The following is a 22,935-nucleotide window of genomic DNA, read 5'->3' as shown; positions in this document are numbered from 1 at the left end:
GATACATGTGTAATAAACAATGTATCTTTTTAAGATTATTACAAAAGTGGATATGTGAAAAAAATATGAATTTTTTCTTGATTTTGAAAATATTATTGTGCTAATCTATGGATATTGCAACAAAGTACGAACAATAAAATTACCTTTTTTTCAAAAAAAATATAACTACCACAAAAACATCACAATGCTCAAATATATCATCAACTAAAACATTATACCTATTGTTAACTAGAAGCATAAAATTTTACTTCTATATAGAAATCTCTTTGAACTACACAATGTTCAAAAAATAAATCATTTTTTTTTAAACCACTTAATTAATAAGCTAAATGACAAATCAAACTATTTATCAGATCCAAACATTCTAACAAGAAAGATACTCCGACAACCATTTCTGTCCAACAACATTCATAAGATATGAAGTATACTCAAATAAAGCTAGAATATTATTCGAACAAAAATTTTTCTTATTTTTAAAATTGTAATGCATGACATATATTATTGACAATTCATATACAAAACAATCATTTTATCTTATTTCTGTTCAACCTTCTACTTTGCCGGAATTTGATCTATGAGAATACTATGCATCTCGTGTTGCACTTTGAATATGTTCCCAGTATCCAATTCTTGAAGACAAATAGAATCGATGCCCTCCGACTGTCCTGCTGCTTAATTTGCACGAAAATCTCTTTGACAGTAAAACTGAATTGCCTCCGAGCACCAATCGAATGGTATTGATTGAGATTTCGGCCAATTTTTTAATGCAGCATTGTTTAAAAGTATGTGAAATATTATAGTGAATTCTTAACGCTAGAGAATTTGTTATCAATAGTCAAATATTTCTAATTTGATTTTGTATCTATCTTGATTCATCCTTGATTTTGTTAAAAAGAAGAAACAATTTTTATTTTTTTTAATACCTCGATATATTTTCAATAACAACATGATTGCAATAGATAATGTAAGAATATGAATATTTTCTTGATAAGAATTTTTTTTTTTTATGCTAAATTTTTTGATATTGTTGCAAATAAAAAATAATAGAATTATTTTTTTTTTTGAAAAAAATAGAACCATTCCAAGATAATCTCAATTCTCAAATATAACCTCAACGCAACATTATACTTATTTTTAATTCGAAGTATGAAAATTTACTTCTATATAAAATTCCTTTCAACTACAAAATGTTCAAAAAACAAAATCAATTTTCCATTTTTTTTATTTTTCAAATCACTTAATGTGTTCGGTTGTGGGATTTTATCCCAAAATTATTATTCATAAAAAAAAGTTTCCCCAAAAATATCAAATTAAATATTTATTTTTTATTTTTTATATTATATTAAAAATTAATTTTACATTCATAACATCACATCAACGTCTATTTATATCACATCATACCACTATTTCAATTTAAAATTTTTATTATTCAAATCTCAATTTAAAATCCAAGCCTTCAAACAAAGACACCCTAAATGACAAATCAAACCACTTGTGAGATCAAAACATTTCAACAAGAAAGACACTCCAACAATCATTCCACACAACAACACACGGTATGAAATATACTCAAATAAAGATAAAAGTAATAATTCATTATTCGAAAAACAATTTGTCTTATTTTTAAAATTGTAGTACATGACATATATTATTGATAATCATTTTATATTATTTTTGTTTAGACTTCCACTTTGCTATAATTTGACCTATAGAATACTATGTATCTCGTGTTGCACTTTGAATATGTTCGCAGTATCCTTCATCACAATATTATTCTTGAAGACATACAAAATCGATGCCCTCCGACTGACATGATGTTTAATTTGTACACAAATCTCTTCGAAAGTGAAACTGAATTGCCTCTGAACTCTAATTGAATGGTATTGATCGAAATTTCGATGAATTAAAGAACTATTGAAGGGAAAGAAATAGAAAATTCTAAATAACTACAAATTCCTCTATTTTTTCTTTAGGATTTGGTAATAAAATCTATAATGTATCTATTTTCTTCTATGCGATTGTGAGAATCTACATACATATATATATATATCTTCTTCATCAGTTATTCGTTGGAGTTTTCGATGAAGAGAAGAAATTTTTTTTTTTGTAATTTGCTAAACTAGCATTCTATTTTTTAAAAAATAAATTATACTTTATTTGTTAGTACTTATTTAATCATTATTTACATTTATAACTCGAATATTGTTATAATAATTGAAATCAAAATTATTTTATTAAAATTATGTATGGCATCAATACAAATTATTAGTATTAAAAAATTTTGTGTGTTTGAAAATAATGTGAAAATATTTGAAAGATACTAAATTGATTAAATTATTACTCTATATAAGGTGTGTTAATTAATTATTTTTTAATCAATAAATTGAATGACAAATCAAACCATTTATAAAATTCAAATATTTCAAAAAAAAGACACACCCACGACTATTCCATCCAACAACATTGACAATAAGATATGAATTATACTCAATAAAGTTAGAGTAATAATTCATTATTTGAACAAAAAATTTATCTTGTTTTTTAAATTGTAATGCATGTCATATACTATTGATAATCCATACACAGAAACAATCATTTTATCTTATTTTGTTCAGTTTTTTACTTTGTCATAATTTTAACCTATGAGAATACTATACATCTTGTATTATAATTCAAACATGTTTGTAGTATCCTTCGTTACAATGTTATATTCTTGAAGTTTCTCATTTGCTTTACCTTTTTGTTATAATTCAATATTATTTTATTTTAATTAATTGTGTTTATTAAACTTTTTGTAGTAATTCAATATATTTCCATTGTGTTCTTCATTCATTTATCTTTGTCTCTTGTTTTTCTTTTTTCATTTTTATTGTTGATTGGACGAGCTTCATCGGCTTTTAGGTCGAATTCAAAGTATTATGCTTTTGTTGATGATTTATGATTTGCATTCAAATATGATGTTCTCGCATTCTTTGAGTAAGAAAATTCTTGTGGTTAGAATTTTGATTCGTCTTTTATAATTTTCTACACATTAGGCAATTGAAGTCGGTGTTACATTGCGATTTATATTTCTCAAATGTCATTGCTATCAAATATTTGTCACTATGATTATTTATATATTCACTTACGATCACACTGTACCAGGCAGGCATTGAAGACATACACAATTTTTTTTTTGATGTGATTGCGTAACATAATTTCATCGTGCTTAGCTTTCGCTCTGTCTTCGATTCAGATTTATTGCTATTGTAGTAGACATAAATACAACTGCAAAGGGAATCACCATTTTGATTGTTGCCAATAATTGGGTCGACACTTATAGTAACATAAGATTTCACCAATAACTGAATATGACGGTTCAAACTCGAATTGGTGATTTTTAAATTGGAACTGTTAGAACTAAAATTGAAACCAACAACTACAAACCAAAACAATGACTTAGAAGAGTCGGTTTTAAATTGATCTTTTGACAAATCAAAACTGATTGTTCGAACCGTTTTGGTAAAATATAACTGTGAACGTCAGTTTTCAATTTAAACATGCAATTTAATGTTATTATTTTTTATGAAAAAAAATATGAATACGGCCAAAGTAACGACATAATGCAGCACATAGTAATATACTATATAACATATATTTTAATAATATATTATATAACTATATCTAGTACAATATATTATATTCCCTCAAACCCAATTAATTTGTCATTTTTAACTTAGACACAGAGTTTAGGTATTATATAACTAGTAAGTAATTAAGAATTGTATTCGTGAAAATAATTATGATTTAATAAAAATAATTTTATATTAAGATTAAGATGACTAAATAGTTTAATTAAAATAAAAATAATTATAATTATAAAATTTAAAATATGATTAAAATGTATAATTATATTTAAAAAAAATGACAAATTACGTGAATGGACGAAAATAGAAAGAATTGACAAAATAAGTGAGACGGAAGAGGGAGTATATTCTAATTTTAGCACAATAGCATAATAAACAGATTATACAGTACAATATTAAAATATAATCTACATAACAGATGTTGATACAATATTATATAACTCTATATAGTTGATTTTAACCCAATATATAAATCACACAATACATATTTTTATATAACATATCTTATATTATATATCTTATGATAAAATATTAATTATTTCAAACTAATATGCTAATTTGATTATATGGTATTTGTCTTGTAATAAAATAGTAATAACTTTAAATTAGTTGTTAATTTTGTCCAATAATACTACGATTTCGATGATTGAGTCAAATTTGATGATAATCTAATAAAATGTACAAATTTTGAAAGTTCATAAATTTTTGAAAATTTTAAAACTTTGAATTAAATATTTCTAAATTTTTAAATATTTGAATTGAATACCAAACTTTTTTTAAAAAATAAAAAACAAATCCAATAAAATCTAAACTAAAATACTTTAGACCTAAGATTATATTAAATTTACTTTTTTATCCCTATTTAATTATACTACCCAATAATTGAAATATGGATAAACACAAATCCATACCAAAATTTTCTCACTATATAAACTAAAATGGCCATAATCTTCTAATAAAAGAGTAAGGGCTCCGTTTACAAGTAACATGTTTGAATGGATTAATTTTTTGTGATATTTTTTTGTGTATCACATAGAAAATTTTGTTAAAATTATAAAATTATACTCTCTATCTTATCCAAATTTATTTTTATTTTTATTTTTTTTAGTTCTCATTCAAATTTATTTTCGTTTCATTTTTTAGTTGAAAAATCACTTTTTATATATTTTTTTTACCAAAAAGAGTAAGTTTTTATTTTTATTTTTATTTTTTAAAAGAATTTGTGTCCGATCAAATGAACACACAATTGTACAATAAACGGAGTACTATTTTAAATTAAATATTTAATTTTTTTTTAACTAGTATTTAAAGTTTTTTTAATTTTTTGATTTTTGTGAAAACAATTTGTACTGTTTAGTATTATTTTTTGGAATCGTAATTGAAAGACTAAATAAGATGTTACAATTATAGTATTACTTTTATTATTTATTAAATGTATATGTATAATTTATTTATAATGATAAGGTTTATCAATTCACAATTTATTATTCTTATTTTATGAATAATTATTATTTTGTCATTTTTTAATCTAATTGTTTAATAATTTTTTTAAAAAAATTATATTTTATTTTTTACTTACTCAATTTTGTATTAAATTATTATTTTTTTTATTGTCCATTTGAAAAATATATTTTGCACACATGAAAATTATATTTATAATATAAAAAATAATAATATACATTGGATATTTGACTTTTGTGAATAAGGAAAAAAAAAATATATATATATATATATATATAGGATGTTCTTTTATTAAATTTACCCAAAATTTATCATTCATTAAAAAATTTATCTTAAAAAAAAATCAAATATTTATTTTTTATATTATATTAAAAATCAAATTTATATTCAAAGCATTATATTAATACATATTTATATCTAATAATACAATTATTCAAATTCAAAATCAAAATCCAAATCTTCAAGCAAAAACCATGTTAATATGTATATTATATAATTTTAATAATATTTATAGATAATTTATTCAATTAAAATACTAAACGAATAAATCTAATATTTCATATAAATTTTATCAAAAGAAAAAAGTAGTTGGACGCGCTAGTATAATAATTTATTTGTGCGACATGTTTTATTTATTTATTTAAAAATATATTTATTTATTTTAATGATAAAAATATACTTAAAAAACAACTCAGCCTCTATATCATATCTGAAATACGATCTAACCAAATAAAGTAGCGTGGTAAGTGCCGAATTTAATGCATATCCGTTAACATCTCCAAACGCATTCAATTGACATTAATGAAAGGGCAATATTGGGATTTCACCCAAGATCTCAAACCCTAAGGATAAGGGTACATACTTCACACCTATATAAGGATATGAGGTGTGTTGTGAAATTTTCAACCATCCATTCTTCAATAAAGAAGTTGCTCAAGGAAGAACAATAATTGGGGAAGAAGTGCTCCAAGACTCTCTCTCTATTTGAAGATGTGTGTATATCATCATAGGATCCAAATTAGCCCTTGGGATTGGGTAAGTTTTGTTGTTTGATAAAATTATTTGTTTATGTTTTTATTTTTTGCAAGTTTTTAGTTGAATCTTTCATTGGAGGAGATGATAGATTTGATTTATCCAGCATAAAGACCTTATATGTTCATGTGTTCATGTTTTGTTGATTTGTAGAGTGAGATGTGATTGATTCATGTGTTAGGTTTAATAGGAGAGAATATAAGTAGTTCTAAGGTATGTATTGTGAATATAAATTAGTTTTATCCATTATAATCATGTTTGAGAGATTTATATATTGCTTTATAGAGTTATCATATTTGTCTACTAGGGGTGATGAAACAATCTTCTAAATCTAAGATTAGGTTGTTTTTTATTTTTTAAGTGAATTCAACTTTATGATATGTTTCCATAGGATTATTGGAGTTTTGGCTAGGAAGAATTGGATATTTATGTTTTATTTGTATCTTGAATTTGAAGGTGTGTTTGTTTGGTTTTCGTTTTGAGTGCTGAATAGTAAAATTTTGAATCGAAATAGTTGCTTGATTTGATGTGATATAAATACGTATTGATAGTAATGTTTTAACACTAAAATTTTAGTGTAATATAATAACTTAAAAATAAATGTTTGATTTGATTTTTCTATGGAGAAAATTTTGGTATAGTAAAATCATAACCAAAACCCCACAAACAAACATACCTTTAGTTAATTGAGGCAATGGTTGAGGTCTTACGAGGTACCCACTACTCGACGTACCCTCCCAAAAGGGCGAGCATTAGAGATGCACGAATTAGAAATGTTGTAGTATACTCTTTCCCATAACTTGCCTTGAGCCAATGTTCGAGCACCAGGCGCTAAGTATCATATCGTTGTTGGTCCTTATCTTTGGTATTGGGGGTATTTTTAACTTGGATTGCAAAGCATGCTAAACATCGGACATATAAGGTGTTGGGTGGCTGGGACACGTGGCCGGGACACGTTTGGTGGATTGTGTTTTGATACCATTGATGAATGGGTGGATTGATCATTATTAGTGTGTTAGTTGAGATAAAAACTTATAACCTACTTTGCGATTGCAATATGTTGTGAGCTCTCTTAGTTTGGGCAATCAACATAGACTTTTTTTCTTCTTTGTTGTCTTATTTGGAAGTTGTGTTCGTATATTGCCTAAATTTATGGGTTTGTTGTGTTGATTTTCTTTGTTTGTGTTTTAGTTTTTAATTGCAATAGTTGTGGTATATAATGGTTTTTAGATGAATTAATTTTTTTATGTGTGATATGGGGAATTGTGTTAAAAGTATAAAATATATTTTCTCCATCCCACTTAATCATGTAATTTGTCATTTCATTTTTTGGAAATACAATTATACACTTCAATCACATTTTAAAGTTTATAATTTATAATTTTTTTATTATAATTAAACTATTTAGTCATTTTAATTTTAATTTATAATTATTTTTACTAATATACTTCTTAATTACTTACTAATTATGCAATACTTAAAACTCCGTGCCTAAGTAATAAATTAGCTGGGATAGAGGGAGTATTAAATTCAAATATTTGTATAATACTGATATAATTAGATGTTAATATGATATTTTGAAAGTAAAATTTATTAATGTTGTTTTTAGGAAAAATTTTGATGAATGTAGAAATCTATAAAAATTTTCAACCAAGAACATCATTTACCTCTTTCCATTCGAACATATGGTTTGATTTAACTCTTCTCTTCTCCTCATTTAACTTCATTGTCATAATGTCTATATTCCTAACAAGTGGTGTAACTTCTTTTGTTGTTTGTAATCTTTTAATATTTCATGACCAAAATGTAAGTTTATCGGTTGTTCTTTTGTGATTTCAAACTAAAATTAATAGTATTTATTCTGTGTAGTTTTTTAATATTGTTTGTAATCTTTTAATACTTCATGACTGAAGTGTGAGTTTATGGGTTGTTCTTTTGTGATTTCAAACTTAAATTAATATTATTATTCTGCATGGTTTTGTGTGTGTGTTCATACTATGTGTTTGTAGTGAAATAATTGTTGGATATGATATTTGATATAGAAAAATCATATGTTTTTTTTTAGGAAAATTATGGGTTTGCATAGCGAAGAAACTCAAAAGAGAAAAACTCAAAGTAAACCGAGCTTAAGAGTCATTCAAGAATTTGTCGCAATTCAACATAATGTATGAGGTAATCGACTGTGCAATTTGATGTCTTGTTTTGTTATTTAATGTTATGATTGTTTATATAAACACATTTATTCGGCATGAAAATTAATGGTGTGTTTGTTTGGGGGTTTGGATTTTAAATTGGAATTTGAATTCTAAAAATTTTAAATTAGAATAGTTGTACGATTTGATATAAATAGGTGTTGATGTGAATATAAAATTAGTATAATATAATAAATAATAAGTAATAGAAAAGTAAGTACACCCTTACATTCTTGAATGTGATTTTGAAAATACGGAAGGGTGTCATAAATTTTGAACTACCAATGTTGTTGGATAGCCAAGATTTTTGGTTTTGATGTTTCTAAAGTGAATTGGTTGTTAGATTGAGGCTCTTTTTTTAGTTTGGTTTCAGTTTTTTAGTATGTTAATGATCAAATTCCATAAGAACATACTTTGATATTTTGAATGAAATACAATGTACCCACCTTGTCCGGGATATTTATATTATTGTGTTTGGGCACATAGATTTAAGTAAAAAGTAAGGTAGGGGGAGGGGGTATTCTGAAATGTATTATATATAAGTTTAGCCGACGATTTAAAATCAACATAATTATCTTGGGCGGAGGACTATGAACTTTTTTTGTGTGTGTGTTTACAGTGTGATGTTTTGTTCGAGAAAATAGTGCATTTTTATAAGGAAAACAATGAGAGGTAATTTCGAAGAGAATGAACTGCGTTCGTTTATGTTTTGGGTATTTTTTAGTGTTGTGTGTTCTCTTTGAAATTGTGTTTGAGTTTTGGTTTATTTCTATTGTTGAATTAGTTAATTGTGACTGTTGTGGATCTCTTACGGTTTGTGCACATCAGTGTAGGTACAATCGATGTGATATTTTTTTACAAGAAAACGTACAATGGATAGGAGTTAAGATATTAAAACTACTTCTAAACACAGTACTTACAAAAAATTGTTTTAATATCAGTTGCACAAAAATTGCTCATTAAAACAAGGAACACAGGTTTTCTTTTCTTGTTTCTTGCCATCCTCAAAATTTCTGTCTGTCTACTTGTATGTTAAAGACTGGTAACAGTTGTGTTTCCCAAACTTATGAACAGTTAACTTCTATGACGGATCCGGAGCAGTCGGAAATTCAAATGTATAATAGTATCTTGCAAGGCATCCCTTTGTCCAGATGATCTTCGACAAAAATTGATGCAGCTCTTGTTTGTGCATCTATCTCAACAAGAAGAGATCCTTGTCATCCTCAAAGAATTTCTCCAGATCCTCGACTGTTTGGTTGACAGCATGGAGGATCATCTTCTTCACCTGCTCAATATACAAACTCGATATCATTTCCTGATAATCGACAATTTTAGTTCTCAGAAACTAATGGATGGATGCATAAGGTTGTCACAACAAGATACCTCTAGTTTATCTTCTCTGGCCCTGTGGTTTATCGGCAGCTTCCTGAACTCCTCTGCCAATTTAAGGCACTCATGCAGGTTTTCAGGGGAGACGAAATCGGCAGCTACCTTGGTGCAGGACTGCACGTTTGATGAGGAAATTCGATGTTGAAATGCCTATACAGATGAAAAAATTGAAGAAAATGTAAAAAGTGCTGGTTAGATTTTACCTTGAGGTTCCTGACTTGATGGGGGCAACCGGCTGGGATGAATACGGCCTCCCCAAGCTTTTGCATGAACGTCCAAGGTACAACGCCTGAAAATGACCACGGTAAATGTATATATAGTTCCGTGATAAAGAGATGGTTTTGAAGGGTTTGCTTTACTCACCGTATTCTTCCTTCAGCCGTAACTTGTGTTCATTCGATAGGTAGAAGCACTGGTCGAGAATCGGATGGACGACCTGTACAGGGTAACGGAAATGAAAGTATGTTTTAATCTGTATGAAAGTTCCTAAGTTTATCATCTAGAGATTACCTCTTCAACTGGAGCGCAAAAGGTGTGGCGAAATTCACGCGAATGCTTTCTCAGGTACTCGTTCAATTTTGGAACATCTTCTCTTCGGAAAATATCCCACAGTGCGCCGCCGTCCTCGCTTCCTGCAGATGCCGTGCAGGACATGTGCTCGTGGTCGTCCTGTTTGGATTCAGTGAAAACCCTCTTTTTCCCCAAGCGCGGGATGTCTCTGCCTCCGGACACACTGAACACTCCAAGTCCGCGATCTTCAACTGTTTGGGACATGGATTCTGTTTCATCTTGAGCCCTATGCCTTTCCTTCAGCTGTTCAATTGCTCGAGTCTGTTCGTCGGTTAGAGCTACTTCGGCTGTGTGCGTCAAAATGTTCACCTGAGAAGCAGTTAAACAGCCAGACAATAAGATCTTTTGAATTAAAAGGAATCGAAAGAAACGTGATATTAGGCAAAGTTCTTAAGGCTGTACCGCATCCGACATGTCCAAGTGAAGCTTGGTCACAGAATCCCCTCTCCCAAGTTCTTGAGCAGTACCGTACGCTATGTATGTCTTCGGGCCCAAGTCAGGTTTTATGATCGTGGGCGGAAGCTTTGTGGCAATGTTAAGAATTCCCGCCCGAGGATCTGTGTATTCTTGAAATGGCAAGGCACAGTTGAACTCATTGCAGTGGCGAGGCAACAGATCCTCGAATCGATCCGATGGTGGCCAGTCCTTGAGCTTAAGCATCTCCGGCCAGCAGTTTTCGTACTGTCTCCCTTCCACATAGCCTTTGAAGAATTTGCGGGCATCGATCTCCACCTGAAAATATTAGCGAAATTAAAGCAGTTCTTCGGGTAATTGTTTGAATGTGTAAGCAAGCATTAGAAAGAAGTGAAAATTACCTCGCAACCGGACAGGCAGTCGATGGTTTTCACATCAGACATTTTCAAATCTTTCTGTTCAAACAACGCCCGCAGCATCACCTTCGGTTCCCAACTCAAACCAGTTCCCTGCTCGAGCGCGGCCCTTACGATTATGGGCTCGCCGTTAGCCCAGTGCCTGCGGAAGTGCATGAGTTCTTCCTCGTTCAGAGTCTCCTTCGAGTTTGGGCTATACAGAATGCTGTCTTTAGAGCCTTCTGCCCAACACGGCCTTGACTTGGCGCCGTTGGACACGATCGGGTGAGCCATGATATCCATGGCTTTGCAGCTTCTGATCACCGCGTGGATTCGTTTCCACAGAGTATTCATCCAGCCGAGTGGAAGGAGATGACTGAGCTCGAGCTTACCGTTACCACATCCACCGTGTTCTTTGGGAGGGCAGACGATGATCCCATCTCCTGTGGTGAAGGATTCGAGAGGAATTTCATCGATGCTGTTCAGAGTTTGTGCAGGACAAGTCTTTGGGAGTGGATCTCCGCCATGCATGTAGTCGATGCCTCTATCAGTGTACACAGGAATAGATTTCCGAGAGCTTCCTGGCACCTGACCTGCTCGAATCTCCTGGGAACATCTAAGGCACAGTTCGTAAGAGCAGTTTCGACAGCTCCGATGAAGATCAATAATCGAGGTGGAACAATGGTCGCTGCAGCAGATGACAAATCAAGAAAATTAATAACACAACGCAAGGGGATAAAGGGAAATGAAGTAAAGGTCTAAACGACGTAAATCCCTAACCAGTAAACGCGCTCTTCACTGAAGTAAGCTGCCTGATGTACTTTAATTTGCTCCCCTGACAATCGAAATTCGATTATTTGTGAGATCTTCTTGTCTATAATAAAGGGAATTAGCTTTTAAATTAAGAGTCGAACCTTTAGTGTCGAGATCAATGGCAATCTCATCCATTTGTTCTCGAACAATATGTTCCAGGTGTGGATAGAGCTGGTTGATAAGATAGCTCAGATGGCGAATCCTCTCTTGATCAGTGATCTCTCTTTTAGTTGTCTAAATTCGAAAAAAACAAATGGCTATGAGGTTTTAGAATACATAATAATAACTATAATAAATGAGAGGCTTCAACTGGAAAAAATGATCGAACCTTCAATGTGGATGGTGCATGAAGGCATACGTTGCAGTTGCAATTCCCCCGGCAATATGGGCAAGTATCTGCGACTTCCTCTTCGTCGTATTCAGGATACCTAATCAGACAAAATTAAGATCAATTTATTCGCATTCATAACACTTTCCGAATATAAAAAGTGTTCGGTTAGAACAATCACCATTGTTTGATACAATGGATGCAGTAGACTTTCTCTTTGCAATTAGTACAAGGGACGACGATCTTGCGGTTCGACTTTTGACATTGATGACATTTAAGAGGCTTCTTTGGGATTTCCTGTGAACAGTGTTAAGTTATCTATGGTAAGAGAAAACAACACTGCAATTTAAGAAAGTCGAAAAATTATACCTTCATTTTTTTATCAACAGTATGCTGCCTTTTTTCCTTTTCCTGTTCCTGCTTCAATGGAGTTAAGCTTAGTGAAGACTGCTTGGCGCCATGACTCATTTTTTCGGATTCTGAACTTTTCTCAGCTATAGTTGCTTCCCTGTCCTGTTCTTGCCTCATTGGAGATAAGGTATGCGAAGACTGTTTGGCGCCAGGACTCATTTTTTCAGATTCTTGAGCTCTTTTCTCAGCCATGGTTGCAGAATCAGTGGTCTGGATTCTTAATTCATCCATTGAATTGTTTTCTCCCATTTTCGCATCTTTGCCTTCTTCCACCACCCAGTCGCACCAAATGTAGTTAGAATCCGTAAAGCAGTTTTGAGAAGCACGAGGTCTTTTCGATGCTCTTTGATTACTCTTGCTCTCCGGTGGTCTCTTCTGAATTCGAGGTCGAGTCACTAATGTCCTCTTCTTCTTCTTCTTCTTCTTTTTGGGATTATGCCACCCTTCCCCATCTTCACTTTCATCCTCTGCTATAGCTTTACCATCAGAAGGCTTTTTCAGTTTGGACGATTCACCAATTTCCTTGCGACGGTTTTTGTGTTCTAATCCACCTGATGAAGTATGGCGGTGACATCTCTCCATTGATTGTTGTGTTCTAATCCACCCTTCCTCATCTTCACGTTCTTCCTCAGCTACAGCTTTAACATCAGAAGGCTTTTCCAGTTTAGAAGATTCGCCAATTTCCTTGCGAAGATTTTTGTGTTCTAATCCACCTGATGAAGTATGGCGGCGACATCTCTCCATTGATCGACTGCTCTCTTCTTCGGAATCCTCAGATGCATTCTCCTTCCCCAAATCACAATCAACTCTCTGGTCTGAGTCACTCCCAGATTCTTCAGGCAACAGGTTTGCATTTTCCATGCTTTCCTCATCATCCAGATCGATGATGAGCTTCCTCCTCCTTTTTTCTGGCTCAGGTCGGATGACGAGCTTCTTCCATGGCCTTTCAGCAGGCACAGATTGGCTTCCTACAATAGGTGGTTTTCTGTATTCAACTTTCGGTGCCATTGCAATGCCTGAAGCTTCCAGCTAATGCTAAGGATCCAAATCTGACAAATCATATAAAAACCAATCGATCAACAATGCTACAATTCAACAGTTCCAAAATCATAAGAACATTAATCTCAGAAACTAAGGCAAACTCATCCTCTATTCAAGATTCAAAGGTTTCCGATTCATCTCCAAACATGTATATTGTTTTTTGGGGAAATGCGAAGTCCAATGAGTTAAAAAAAACTGTCTAGAAACAGAAAATAAACACACTTCGTAGAAAAACTTCAGCTAAACAAATCCTAAACAGAAACCCTAGATGCATAACTTGGAAATCATATAGAGACGAAGCGAAGGCTACGAAGAGTGAACGAAGGAAAAATCAATCCACATTCCTACCAATCCCTCGAGATATTCACCTAAAATACAATTTTACAATCGCAATCTGAAAGGAAAAATCAATCCACATTCACCCAATCCATCGAGAAATTCACCCAAAATACAACTTTACAATCACAATCGAAAAGGAAAAGTGAATCCACATTCACACCAATCCATCGAGAAATCCACCCAAAATACAATCTTACGATCAAAATCGAAAAAAAACGGCCAGATAACCTAATTCACCGCAACCGAAATCAACGTTAATTCAATCAAGACCGCCATAGCATCACGATTCTCACGAGGAACGATTAAAATTAAAATCAAAATCAAAAGCATTGAACTGCAAAACATATAGAATCAATGCCCCCCTCCCACTGACCTGATGCTTAGCAAGCAAATCCCTTCGACAGTGAAAATGAATTGACTCCGAGCCCTAATCGAATGATATTGATCCAGAGATTTCGATAGATTAAGGAAAGACTTGGGGGAAAGGAAATAGAGGATTCTAGATAACTACAAAACCCTCCGTTTTCTCTAGGATTTGGTAATAAAATCTACTATAATGTATCTAATTTCTTGTTAACGATTGCGCGAGTGTACATATACGCATACATATATATATATATATACACACACATAGATATAGATGTATATTACTAGTCGGAGTCCCCCGAGAAGGAGAAGGTCTTATTTGCCAAACTAGCGTTTTATAATTAAGGAAATAAAATATACTTAAATTATTATTTAATCATTGTTTACATTTATAACTCAAAAAATATTGTTATAATAATTGAAATCAAATTTATTTTATTAAAATTATGTATGTCATCGATAAAAAAAATATATATATATATTAGTATTAAAAATCTTTTCGTATTTGAAAATAATATAGAAATATTTTAAATGTATTTAATTGTTTAAATCATTACTTTATGCTCATTACTCTTCATAAGTTTTTTTTTTCAAAAAATATTAAATTAAATATATTTAAAATTTAAAATTTAAAAGATTACCACTAATACTTATTTATATTATATTACAAAAAAAAATTAATGAAAATTTTTTATATTAAAAATCTAAATCTAATTATTATTAGTTGCATAATCCGATCATCGAAACAAGTTAATTAAATTCATTGTCAAAATTAATAAATTATTTTATTTTTTAAGCTATTTTTGTAACATCTCCACAAAACAATTATTGTTGACAACATCAATCACAGCAACATATTAATTTAAGTCAAATTGACATTTCAAATATTTTTACAAAATTATTATGCTAAATTTAAATCACTTTTTTCAAATCTCTCAACAAATGATTGTTATTAGCCATATCCAATTATTCTAACAAATTAATTAAATCTATTGTCATGAACTTATTAATTATTCGCATTCTTTAAAATATTTCGAGCTTTTTACACACCGATATCTGTTATTAACACAATTCGATCACCAACTAAATTAATTAAATTAATTGTTTATTGTTTTTTTAAAATATCTTTGTAATATTACCACAAAATAGTTATTATTAACAAATTAATTAAGTCCGCATGCAACATTTTTTTTTTTTTTTAAAGTACTTTTATGAAAGGATTATTGTTGGTTGTATCTAACCATGGTAACAAATTAATTAAGTACATTGCCATGAAGTTAATTAATTATCCTCGTTCTTTAAATATTTTTTTCAATATTTTCACAAAATGATTATTAAATTAATTAAATGCATTGTTGTAAAATAAATTTATTTAAGCTCGTTTTTTAATTGATCAAAAAAATTACTATCCAACATTCTACTGTGAGACATATTAAATTTTTGTTCGGTAATTTTATCTATAATACATTTATAATAATAATAATAAATATTAATTCATAATTTAATAATAATTCAATAAAAAATAATCATTTCCCAACTATTTTTTATTTACATAATTATTTTTTTTATTATTATTATTTTAGAAATATCTTATAATTATCTTTATTTGATTTTAATTGTTTATCTTTCCTCTTGTATATGGAAATATTACTCCCTATATCCAAACTAATTAAATCTAATTATGTCATTTAATTAGTTTGAATACGAAAATTTAAAATAATCATACTATAAAAATTTATTACAAATTTCATATTTTTTTAAAAGAACAGGTAAGGAAATCAGTAAAACAAAATAATAACAAATTAATCTATTTATTAAAATAAGAATAATAAAATTTTAAATGAATAAAAATTGTTTATTATATCTAACAAAAAATTGCGTATAAATTTGATGAATATTTTTAAAAAATAAAAAATGACAATTGTAACTAAAGAAATACTTTTATCTATCTAATACTAAAATTTTCATTTTACTACTCCCTCCGTCCCAAAACTATAGTTTGGGTTAGGTTGTATTTAGCACAAGATTTAAAGAATATTGATATTATATTGTTAGTGAGTAAAAAATACAGTTGTAAATTATATCAGTATAAAAAGTAGTGGCAATTGTGTAATAATAATAAAAGAGTAATACTAATTTTTATAGTAATATCATTATTTATTTAAATAAAACTATTTTTTCAAGATGAACAAAAATAGTAAACAATGAAGTATTTTAGTATGTATAAATCAAAATCTATAACTTAATACCAAAATTTTATATTTAGTATTTTTCATATTAATGTAATACTTTTACATTAATGTCAAAGTCAAAATAATCGTTACATCAAGTGTTAATAAAATACTAATGTACTTTAGTACATAAGCAAAAGTCAAAAATAAAAATATTTGAATATAAAATTAAACTTTTTTATTTCAATAATAAAAATTAGAATTTTTTATTTATAGGATAAGAATCCTACAAATTTTACGTATAAATCCTCTAAATCATATAAGAATTCTATAAACTTTTTAAATACACTAACTATCATAAATATAATATATATATTTTAAATATATTTTAACAATAAGGTTACACAGGAAGGTGAAAGAATTATTTTTAAATTTTTATATTAAAATAAAATAGCATAATTATCAGGGAGAGGAAGTTTAGAATTTCGATAGGGTTAAAAAGTTATCTACAAGCTCACTTTTACCGCAACCAAATTAAACTCTTTCAGAGTCCACAGGCGTTTCTCAACTTAACTTCTTCCTACAACCAAAATCTATAACTAATTTTACATTAAACACACATTACTACATTCACGGTTCATTACCGTTTTCAGTTACAACTTCCGGCAACGACGGCGACGACGTCTCACTGAATTTGCTAGGGATCGGAGTATTCCGCCGCGACTGCCGCTTCGTCGGGACCAGCACGGCGCCGTCCACCTTCCCGTCGAAGCTCTCGTCGTTGTCATCTTCATCGTCGTCGTTTTTGAAAACCGGGTGGACATAAGTGTACTCCAAGTATCCCTTCAAGTTCAATCCCGGCTCCCGCGCGCGCTCCAGCGTGTCCTTCATCATCGCTTCCTGATACGAACACAAAATCGTCGTTTCCGATCATCGACAATAAGAAAATAACATTTTTATAACGAGATTTTTTCATTCATAAATCATTTTTTCCATTACTAATGATATCCAAAGTTGTTGCTAACTTCATCCGTATTAAATTTTCGTTACAAATATACGAGGATCGATTGCGATCACGGGTACCTGTAGAGGGTATTTAACGAACGCAGATTCGTAACGGCCTTTGCAGAAGCGATGGAAGAAGAACGTCAACACCGGGAGCGCGATGAGGAGCGGCGCCGACGCGACAGCATGTTTTGTGCTCATTAATCCGAACAGAACGATCTGCGAGAAGATGAGGGCGAAGACGATGCGCCCATGTACGTCTGGCCAAAACGCCGCGCCGCTTTCATATTCTTGGTTGTACACGTTTATGATCTGCGTTCGAAAAAACAGGTTGAGCGCATCGTTAGCTTATTCGAAGTCGCGCGGGGATTTACGAAACATTAATTTACCTGATGGCGATAAACGACGTATGCCAAGGCGAAGAAGACCAAAATGAAAGGAAGAAAAACGGGCGTCACGATCGAATAGATGAGGCCAAGAAGGAAGTAGAGCTGTATTTGGGGTTCGCCAGTGTTGAATCCGATGCTGCCGGGATCCATGGCCTCCTCCCGATCCTTTTCGGTTTTGACAATGAAGAAATTCTTCAGGTGATAGATGATCAACGGCTTCAGTCGCAAGATCTCGCCGGCGACGCCGGCCCATCCGTCAACCATCACGTAGGTGATGAAGAAAGTCGCTTTCATAGGGATTGCGACGCCAATTGTCACGGGGATACTGCGAATTAATGCGCGCCATTGCTTCAGTTTCGATGATAATTCAAAATCAAAGAAGATTCGAACAAGACGAGAGGAGCGGCGTACTCTTTTGGGGACTGATGGAGGAAACTATTGAGCTGTTCGAATGCAGCGCCGGCGATTACGCTCACGAGGAAGACGTTTATGAAGTTGAAGAGATAATATCTTAAGGCAGCTCGTCTCTCCAGTGACGAAATCGAAATGAAGCCTTCGAATTTGGACATCATCATCAGAATCGTTGGTAGGACTATCAGAAAGATCTTCAAAACGATCCCCGGCAGAACGCCTTGCACGAAAGACTTGATGAAACCTCTGTAAGACGACATTCATATTAGCAACAGAGAAAAGAAAATGCTCGAACATATAACTTAAGAAACTGGACTAACACTCACATGTCGATGATCGGGGTTAAAAACGGTAGCCTCTTCTGGATACCTTCAATATTTGCGAACGATTGAACGATGGTGATGGGGATCATGAAGAAGAACGTAAGGAAGAAGAAAGCAACGGCAATAATAAGCCTCCTAACATTCAGCGAAATGTAGGGAATCGCAAGGTTGTTCCAGTAGATGTCTCGGGGCTCAGGAGCCCACTCGGTTAGCCATATCGTCGGATCTCTAGTTTGCTGCGTTTGCGCGCAAACAGCAGCTCCCCACCGCGATTTCATGGAGACAAAAGCTGCCGGTATTATGTTCTTCGGATCGTTTTTCACCCTCTTGCGCTCCTCGGCTATCTGCAAAGAAATATGATTGTTCGATTATGAACAGAAGAATTTTGAATCCTACTTAGGATTGAGTTGTATGTACGCACTTCTCCTTTCAGCCTCTCGATTTCGGCTGTTTGATATTCGATAGCATCTACTTTATCACCGCAACAGCCAAGAAAACCCGTCTGCAAATTCGTAAGTTAGTAAGAAGCATTCTGATGCAAGAGACGGAATGTATAAAATACACGATCCGTATATACCTTCGTCATAGGCCGTTTCGATGGATCCCTCGAATACTTTAATTCATAATAGTCCAGCCAATTTTCCTTCTTCTCTTTCTGTTTTATCAGTTTTGCAAGTTTATTCGCATTAACCACAACCTACACGAATAAATAGTTTCAAGTAAGAAGAATGTCTCATACCGAACAAAAAATTGTAAAGATCAATGGATTCGATTTCCTCGAACCTGATGAGTCAGATACTGATTCGGATGGTTGACGAGGAAAAAATGTTCCACAGATTCCGACACTGACTCGTCTAGGTCTGGCGGTACGTTTCTAACAAGAACCTACAAAGAACCAAGATTGAGTGCTCTAAAGATAAGCAACTTCAAACACATTGCCTGTTTCGACACAATATATCATCCAATTCACGATTCTGCATACTGAATACTAATGGATCAAGCATCCCACTTGTTTGATCGGGTTATAGTGATTGATGGCAACGATAGTTATAACTATGGATATAGAGTAGAAGGAGACTTTTCTTACCGTAAATTGATCAGGACGACGTCTTTCTGAAGCAAGAAAGTGTAAGCGCATTGCAGCAACCGTTGCGTATTCCTTCTGCAGAGTGTAGCATACCCAAAAAGTGAAGGCATAGGCCATAACCATATGAGCCAAAAACCTGTAAGTCGAGATACGAACCTATTCGTCATTAAACGTGATAATAATATGTCATGGAATACATTGCAAGGATTCACTTTCATCAAGCTCTTATCATAATTGGTCTACATAAAACAATCCAAAATTTGAGCTTGCTAAATAGGCGGCACAGTTTTGAAGCATCAACCAATTGAATCGTCAACCAAAACAATATCTCAAATTTTAAAAATGGAGGTGCAAGTACCTTTTGGATCCGAGTGGGATATTCGAAATAGAAAGCTTGTCTATATCACTGTACAGGACTTTATCTTGCACTCCAGCCTTTGCCAATGTATCGTTCGTCCAGTTTATCGGCACTAGGATTGCCCACGCTAACAATGTCACCGGAACGAAAATCTTAAGCCTGCGGACATAAGGAGCACAATCAGGACAAATGTATAATACGAGCAAATTTATGTAGAATCATTCAAGAAACCACTATGTAATAAGGCAGAAAGACATAAACTAGTTCGCTAAGTTCAAAGATGACAGAAAAATCGATAGCAACTCTATCTTATGAATGCACAAACACAAGTTGAATCCAAATTTAGCAATTAAAACACAAGTTTTTGTTACATATTTAACAAGTAAAATCATGATACCGAATGCTCGATCATCTAAAAATAATCCGAATAAGATTGCATAAGCTACCCCAACAAGTAAATTCGCAGATAAACGGCAGAATCCAGGCCGGCATGATCGATGAGCTCCGGCTCGGGCATCTTCAAGGCTTCTGGCACCCAATTGAGGAACCTAATATATGATCTCCAGTCGATATTGACAAATTTGCTCATGAATGCTCCCGATTGTGGACTTGTTCTCAGTCCTTTGAGGTACCATTTCGGGAAATATACTCTGTCGTTAAATGGCTGAAGCCTTAGGATGGCGAATGCTATGAGGAAGATGAAAGCAGTCAGAATATTAATTCCTGCTGCAAGCCCTATATCCTTGAAGGTCGCCATCTCAAACCTCTTTTAAGATAATCAAACCTCCTGAAATTCAAAAGCAAATCCTCAGCAATCTAACGCCACCATATCTACGCAAAGAACATCAAAATTAACATCTGATATGGTTTGTGATCAACACAAAGTTTTGCAGTCACACGAAATTACCAAATTTCCTGATGAGGAAAGAGTTAAATCTATACAAACAAAAACCTAGGGTTTACTATTCTACTCATCTCTGAAGATAAAATGCACTATGAGCAGAGGAAGAACAGAGAATCGAAAATGACACATACCTTTGGCGACGAAGCCGTGTAGAGAGACCTGTGAAGCTCTGAAGAAAGCTAAAGAAAGGTTTCGTCAAATCAAAATCATCTTCGATAATGGAGTAAAGAAAAGCACAAAATAGAATGGAGAGGGTATGTCGATCCAATACTGAAGAGAATTACTTCAGAGTAGAACAAAAGCCAAAGAACATTCCCAACAAGTTCTTCAAAAAGGCGAACCCTACAGCTCAGCCCACCCACTACACACACATAACCGATGCATACACCACCATAATTGCAGTGAAGGATTGATTTATATCGTGTATGCAATTATGTGTGTGGTGTGCGTGTCCGTTACAGATCAGATTTGGACAAGAATTGAAAATATCTGCAACAATGACTCTTCTTTTTCGGCTTTTACTGCTCTCCAAATTGGGTACATTTTGGCTGCGGAAAGAGATAAATTCTATAGTTTTTTTTCCCGAAATCTCATGGCTGAATTTGACTGTTGGATAATTACGTGTCGATTTCTTCCGTTTTGGAAAATTAGGGTTAAAGAAAGGCATTTTTTATGGGCAAGTGGAGTTTATTCATGATCTTGAATTCACTCTGGAATTAGATTCCTGCTGGGAATTCGAATTAAATAAAAACTTTCGACTGTTCATTTCGCCCATGGATGATTCCCTGGAGCTTATCACGGAGACTGCTTATAGGATCTAAGCCGTTCGTAGCGTGGATTTTGTTTTAATGAATGGTCTGGATTTAATCGGGAGCTGGCGTCCCTGGAGCTACCAGTCGTTATTTGAGGTTGACGAGTGAAATGTCGGCAAGGTGCCACGCGATGAGCAATAGTACAACGGTAACAATTTTCTAACCTATGGGACGGCAAGTGTGTCGGACACGCTAAGTACGCGCGTGCTCCAGGGCGTATTTATTTTAATTTTTCATCTAAATTTTATATTATTAAAATTATTTATATATATATATTTAATGGCAGTTTGTAATTTATTTTTTATTTTTTATTTTTCATTTTATCAGAAATAAAATAAATTTAAAATATCCCAAAATACATACTCGGTGATGGATGTATATCGTTCTCAATCTATAAAATTTATTTATGTCAATAGGATCAACTCGGTACATACTTATTATATATATATATATTAAATAATTATCATATTTACATCACTTAGGTGTATTTATTTTTATTTCACATAAATTAAAAATTATTCAATTAAAATATTATATTTTTTTTATAAAAAGTACTTAAATTAAGTGATTTTTAATCTAAAACTTAAACAAAAAATTCAAATTCACATAAAAACAAAAACAAAAATAAACAAATCCTTACTGTTTAATTTTCAAGTAGAGTTTCAATAATAGTTTTTTTTTTTTCGATCAGTCATATCCTTACTAATCCTAAGTTTGTTCATTATATAATAATAATAATAATAATTCAAACTTTTTTTTTCTATATAATATTTTTTTATTCATCTAAAAATATTATATACATTTTCTTGATATAATATATTATGTTAAATCGTTATTTTTAATTATATATACAAGCCTAAACAATTTCAACATCAATTCCCCATAATTCATACATTTGAAAATAATAAAATAAATCAAGTATAAAATAAAGGGCATTTATTAGTTGAACAAATATAATACAAAACCCACTGAACTTTTGTCGGCCCTACGTTTTGCCTCTCCTTTTCTTTCCGGTTTCATTTTATTTATTAATTAATTAAATTAGTAAGAAAATGAGCAGTTGTATTGTATCCTCATTTAATTAAATTTAAATGTACA

The 22,935-nt window shown here is 31.9% G+C and overlaps 2 protein-coding genes and 1 long non-coding RNA gene across 15 annotated transcripts; 1 reads left to right on the top strand and 2 right to left on the bottom strand.

Annotated features, from left to right (window-relative positions):
* Window positions 1-5,980: 5,980 nt before the first annotated feature.
* Window positions 5,981-13,599, top strand: LOC127249456 (uncharacterized). 10 transcript variants are annotated; one of them, XR_007838336.1, is made up of 5 exons: window positions 5,981-6,122; window positions 8,185-8,291; window positions 9,386-11,882; window positions 13,264-13,477; window positions 13,585-13,599. It is a non-coding gene; the product is annotated as an uncharacterized LOC127249456 (long non-coding RNA). The 10 variants fall into 10 exon arrangements; XR_007838333.1 differs by having other exon boundaries at window positions 13,582-13,596; XR_007838335.1 differs by lacking the exon at window positions 13,585-13,599 and adding an exon at window positions 13,549-13,563.
* On the bottom strand, window positions 9,219-14,612 carry LOC127249455 (lysine-specific demethylase JMJ26-like). 3 transcript variants are annotated; one of them, XM_051272232.1, is made up of 13 exons: window positions 14,385-14,612; window positions 12,590-13,680; window positions 12,402-12,517; window positions 12,221-12,320; window positions 11,994-12,126; window positions 11,860-11,914; window positions 11,086-11,767; window positions 10,673-11,002; window positions 10,211-10,579; window positions 10,064-10,136; window positions 9,904-9,989; window positions 9,695-9,814; window positions 9,219-9,596 (listed from the first exon to the last, which is right to left on the bottom strand). In XM_051272232.1, exons 2-13 carry the CDS (start codon window positions 13,637-13,639, stop codon window positions 9,504-9,506), a joined length of 3,207 nt encoding a protein of 1,068 aa, XP_051128189.1. In that variant the 5' UTR covers window positions 13,640-13,680; window positions 14,385-14,612; the 3' UTR covers window positions 9,219-9,503. The 3 variants fall into 3 exon arrangements, with proteins under 3 accessions (XP_051128189.1, XP_051128190.1, XP_051128191.1); XM_051272233.1 differs by having other exon boundaries at window positions 12,402-12,505; XM_051272234.1 differs by having other exon boundaries at window positions 12,402-12,502.
* Window positions 14,613-17,007: 2,395 nt separating this feature from the next.
* On the bottom strand, window positions 17,008-21,548 carry LOC127249648 (calcium permeable stress-gated cation channel 1-like). 2 transcript variants are annotated; one of them, XM_051272564.1, is made up of 12 exons: window positions 21,157-21,548; window positions 20,568-20,952; window positions 20,122-20,280; window positions 19,764-19,899; window positions 19,460-19,561; window positions 19,254-19,373; window positions 19,098-19,178; window positions 18,680-19,020; window positions 18,354-18,599; window positions 17,943-18,267; window positions 17,632-17,865; window positions 17,008-17,448 (listed from the first exon to the last, which is right to left on the bottom strand). In XM_051272564.1, exons 2-12 carry the CDS (start codon window positions 20,876-20,878, stop codon window positions 17,179-17,181), a joined length of 2,325 nt encoding a protein of 774 aa, XP_051128521.1. In that variant the 5' UTR covers window positions 20,879-20,952; window positions 21,157-21,548; the 3' UTR covers window positions 17,008-17,178. The 2 variants fall into 2 exon arrangements, with proteins under 2 accessions (XP_051128521.1, XP_051128520.1); XM_051272563.1 differs by having other exon boundaries at window positions 20,568-20,908; window positions 21,157-21,547.
* Window positions 21,549-22,935: the final 1,387 nt, after the last annotated feature.

The sequence above is a fragment of the Andrographis paniculata genome, unplaced genomic scaffold (assembly GCF_009805555.1).
Source record: "Andrographis paniculata isolate CXL003 unplaced genomic scaffold, ASM980555v1 Contig36END, whole genome shotgun sequence".
Lineage (NCBI taxonomy): Eukaryota > Viridiplantae > Streptophyta > Magnoliopsida > Lamiales > Acanthaceae > Andrographis > Andrographis paniculata.
Note: the sequence above shows the minus strand (reverse complement) of the source record. Positions and strands in the feature narration are given on the sequence as shown.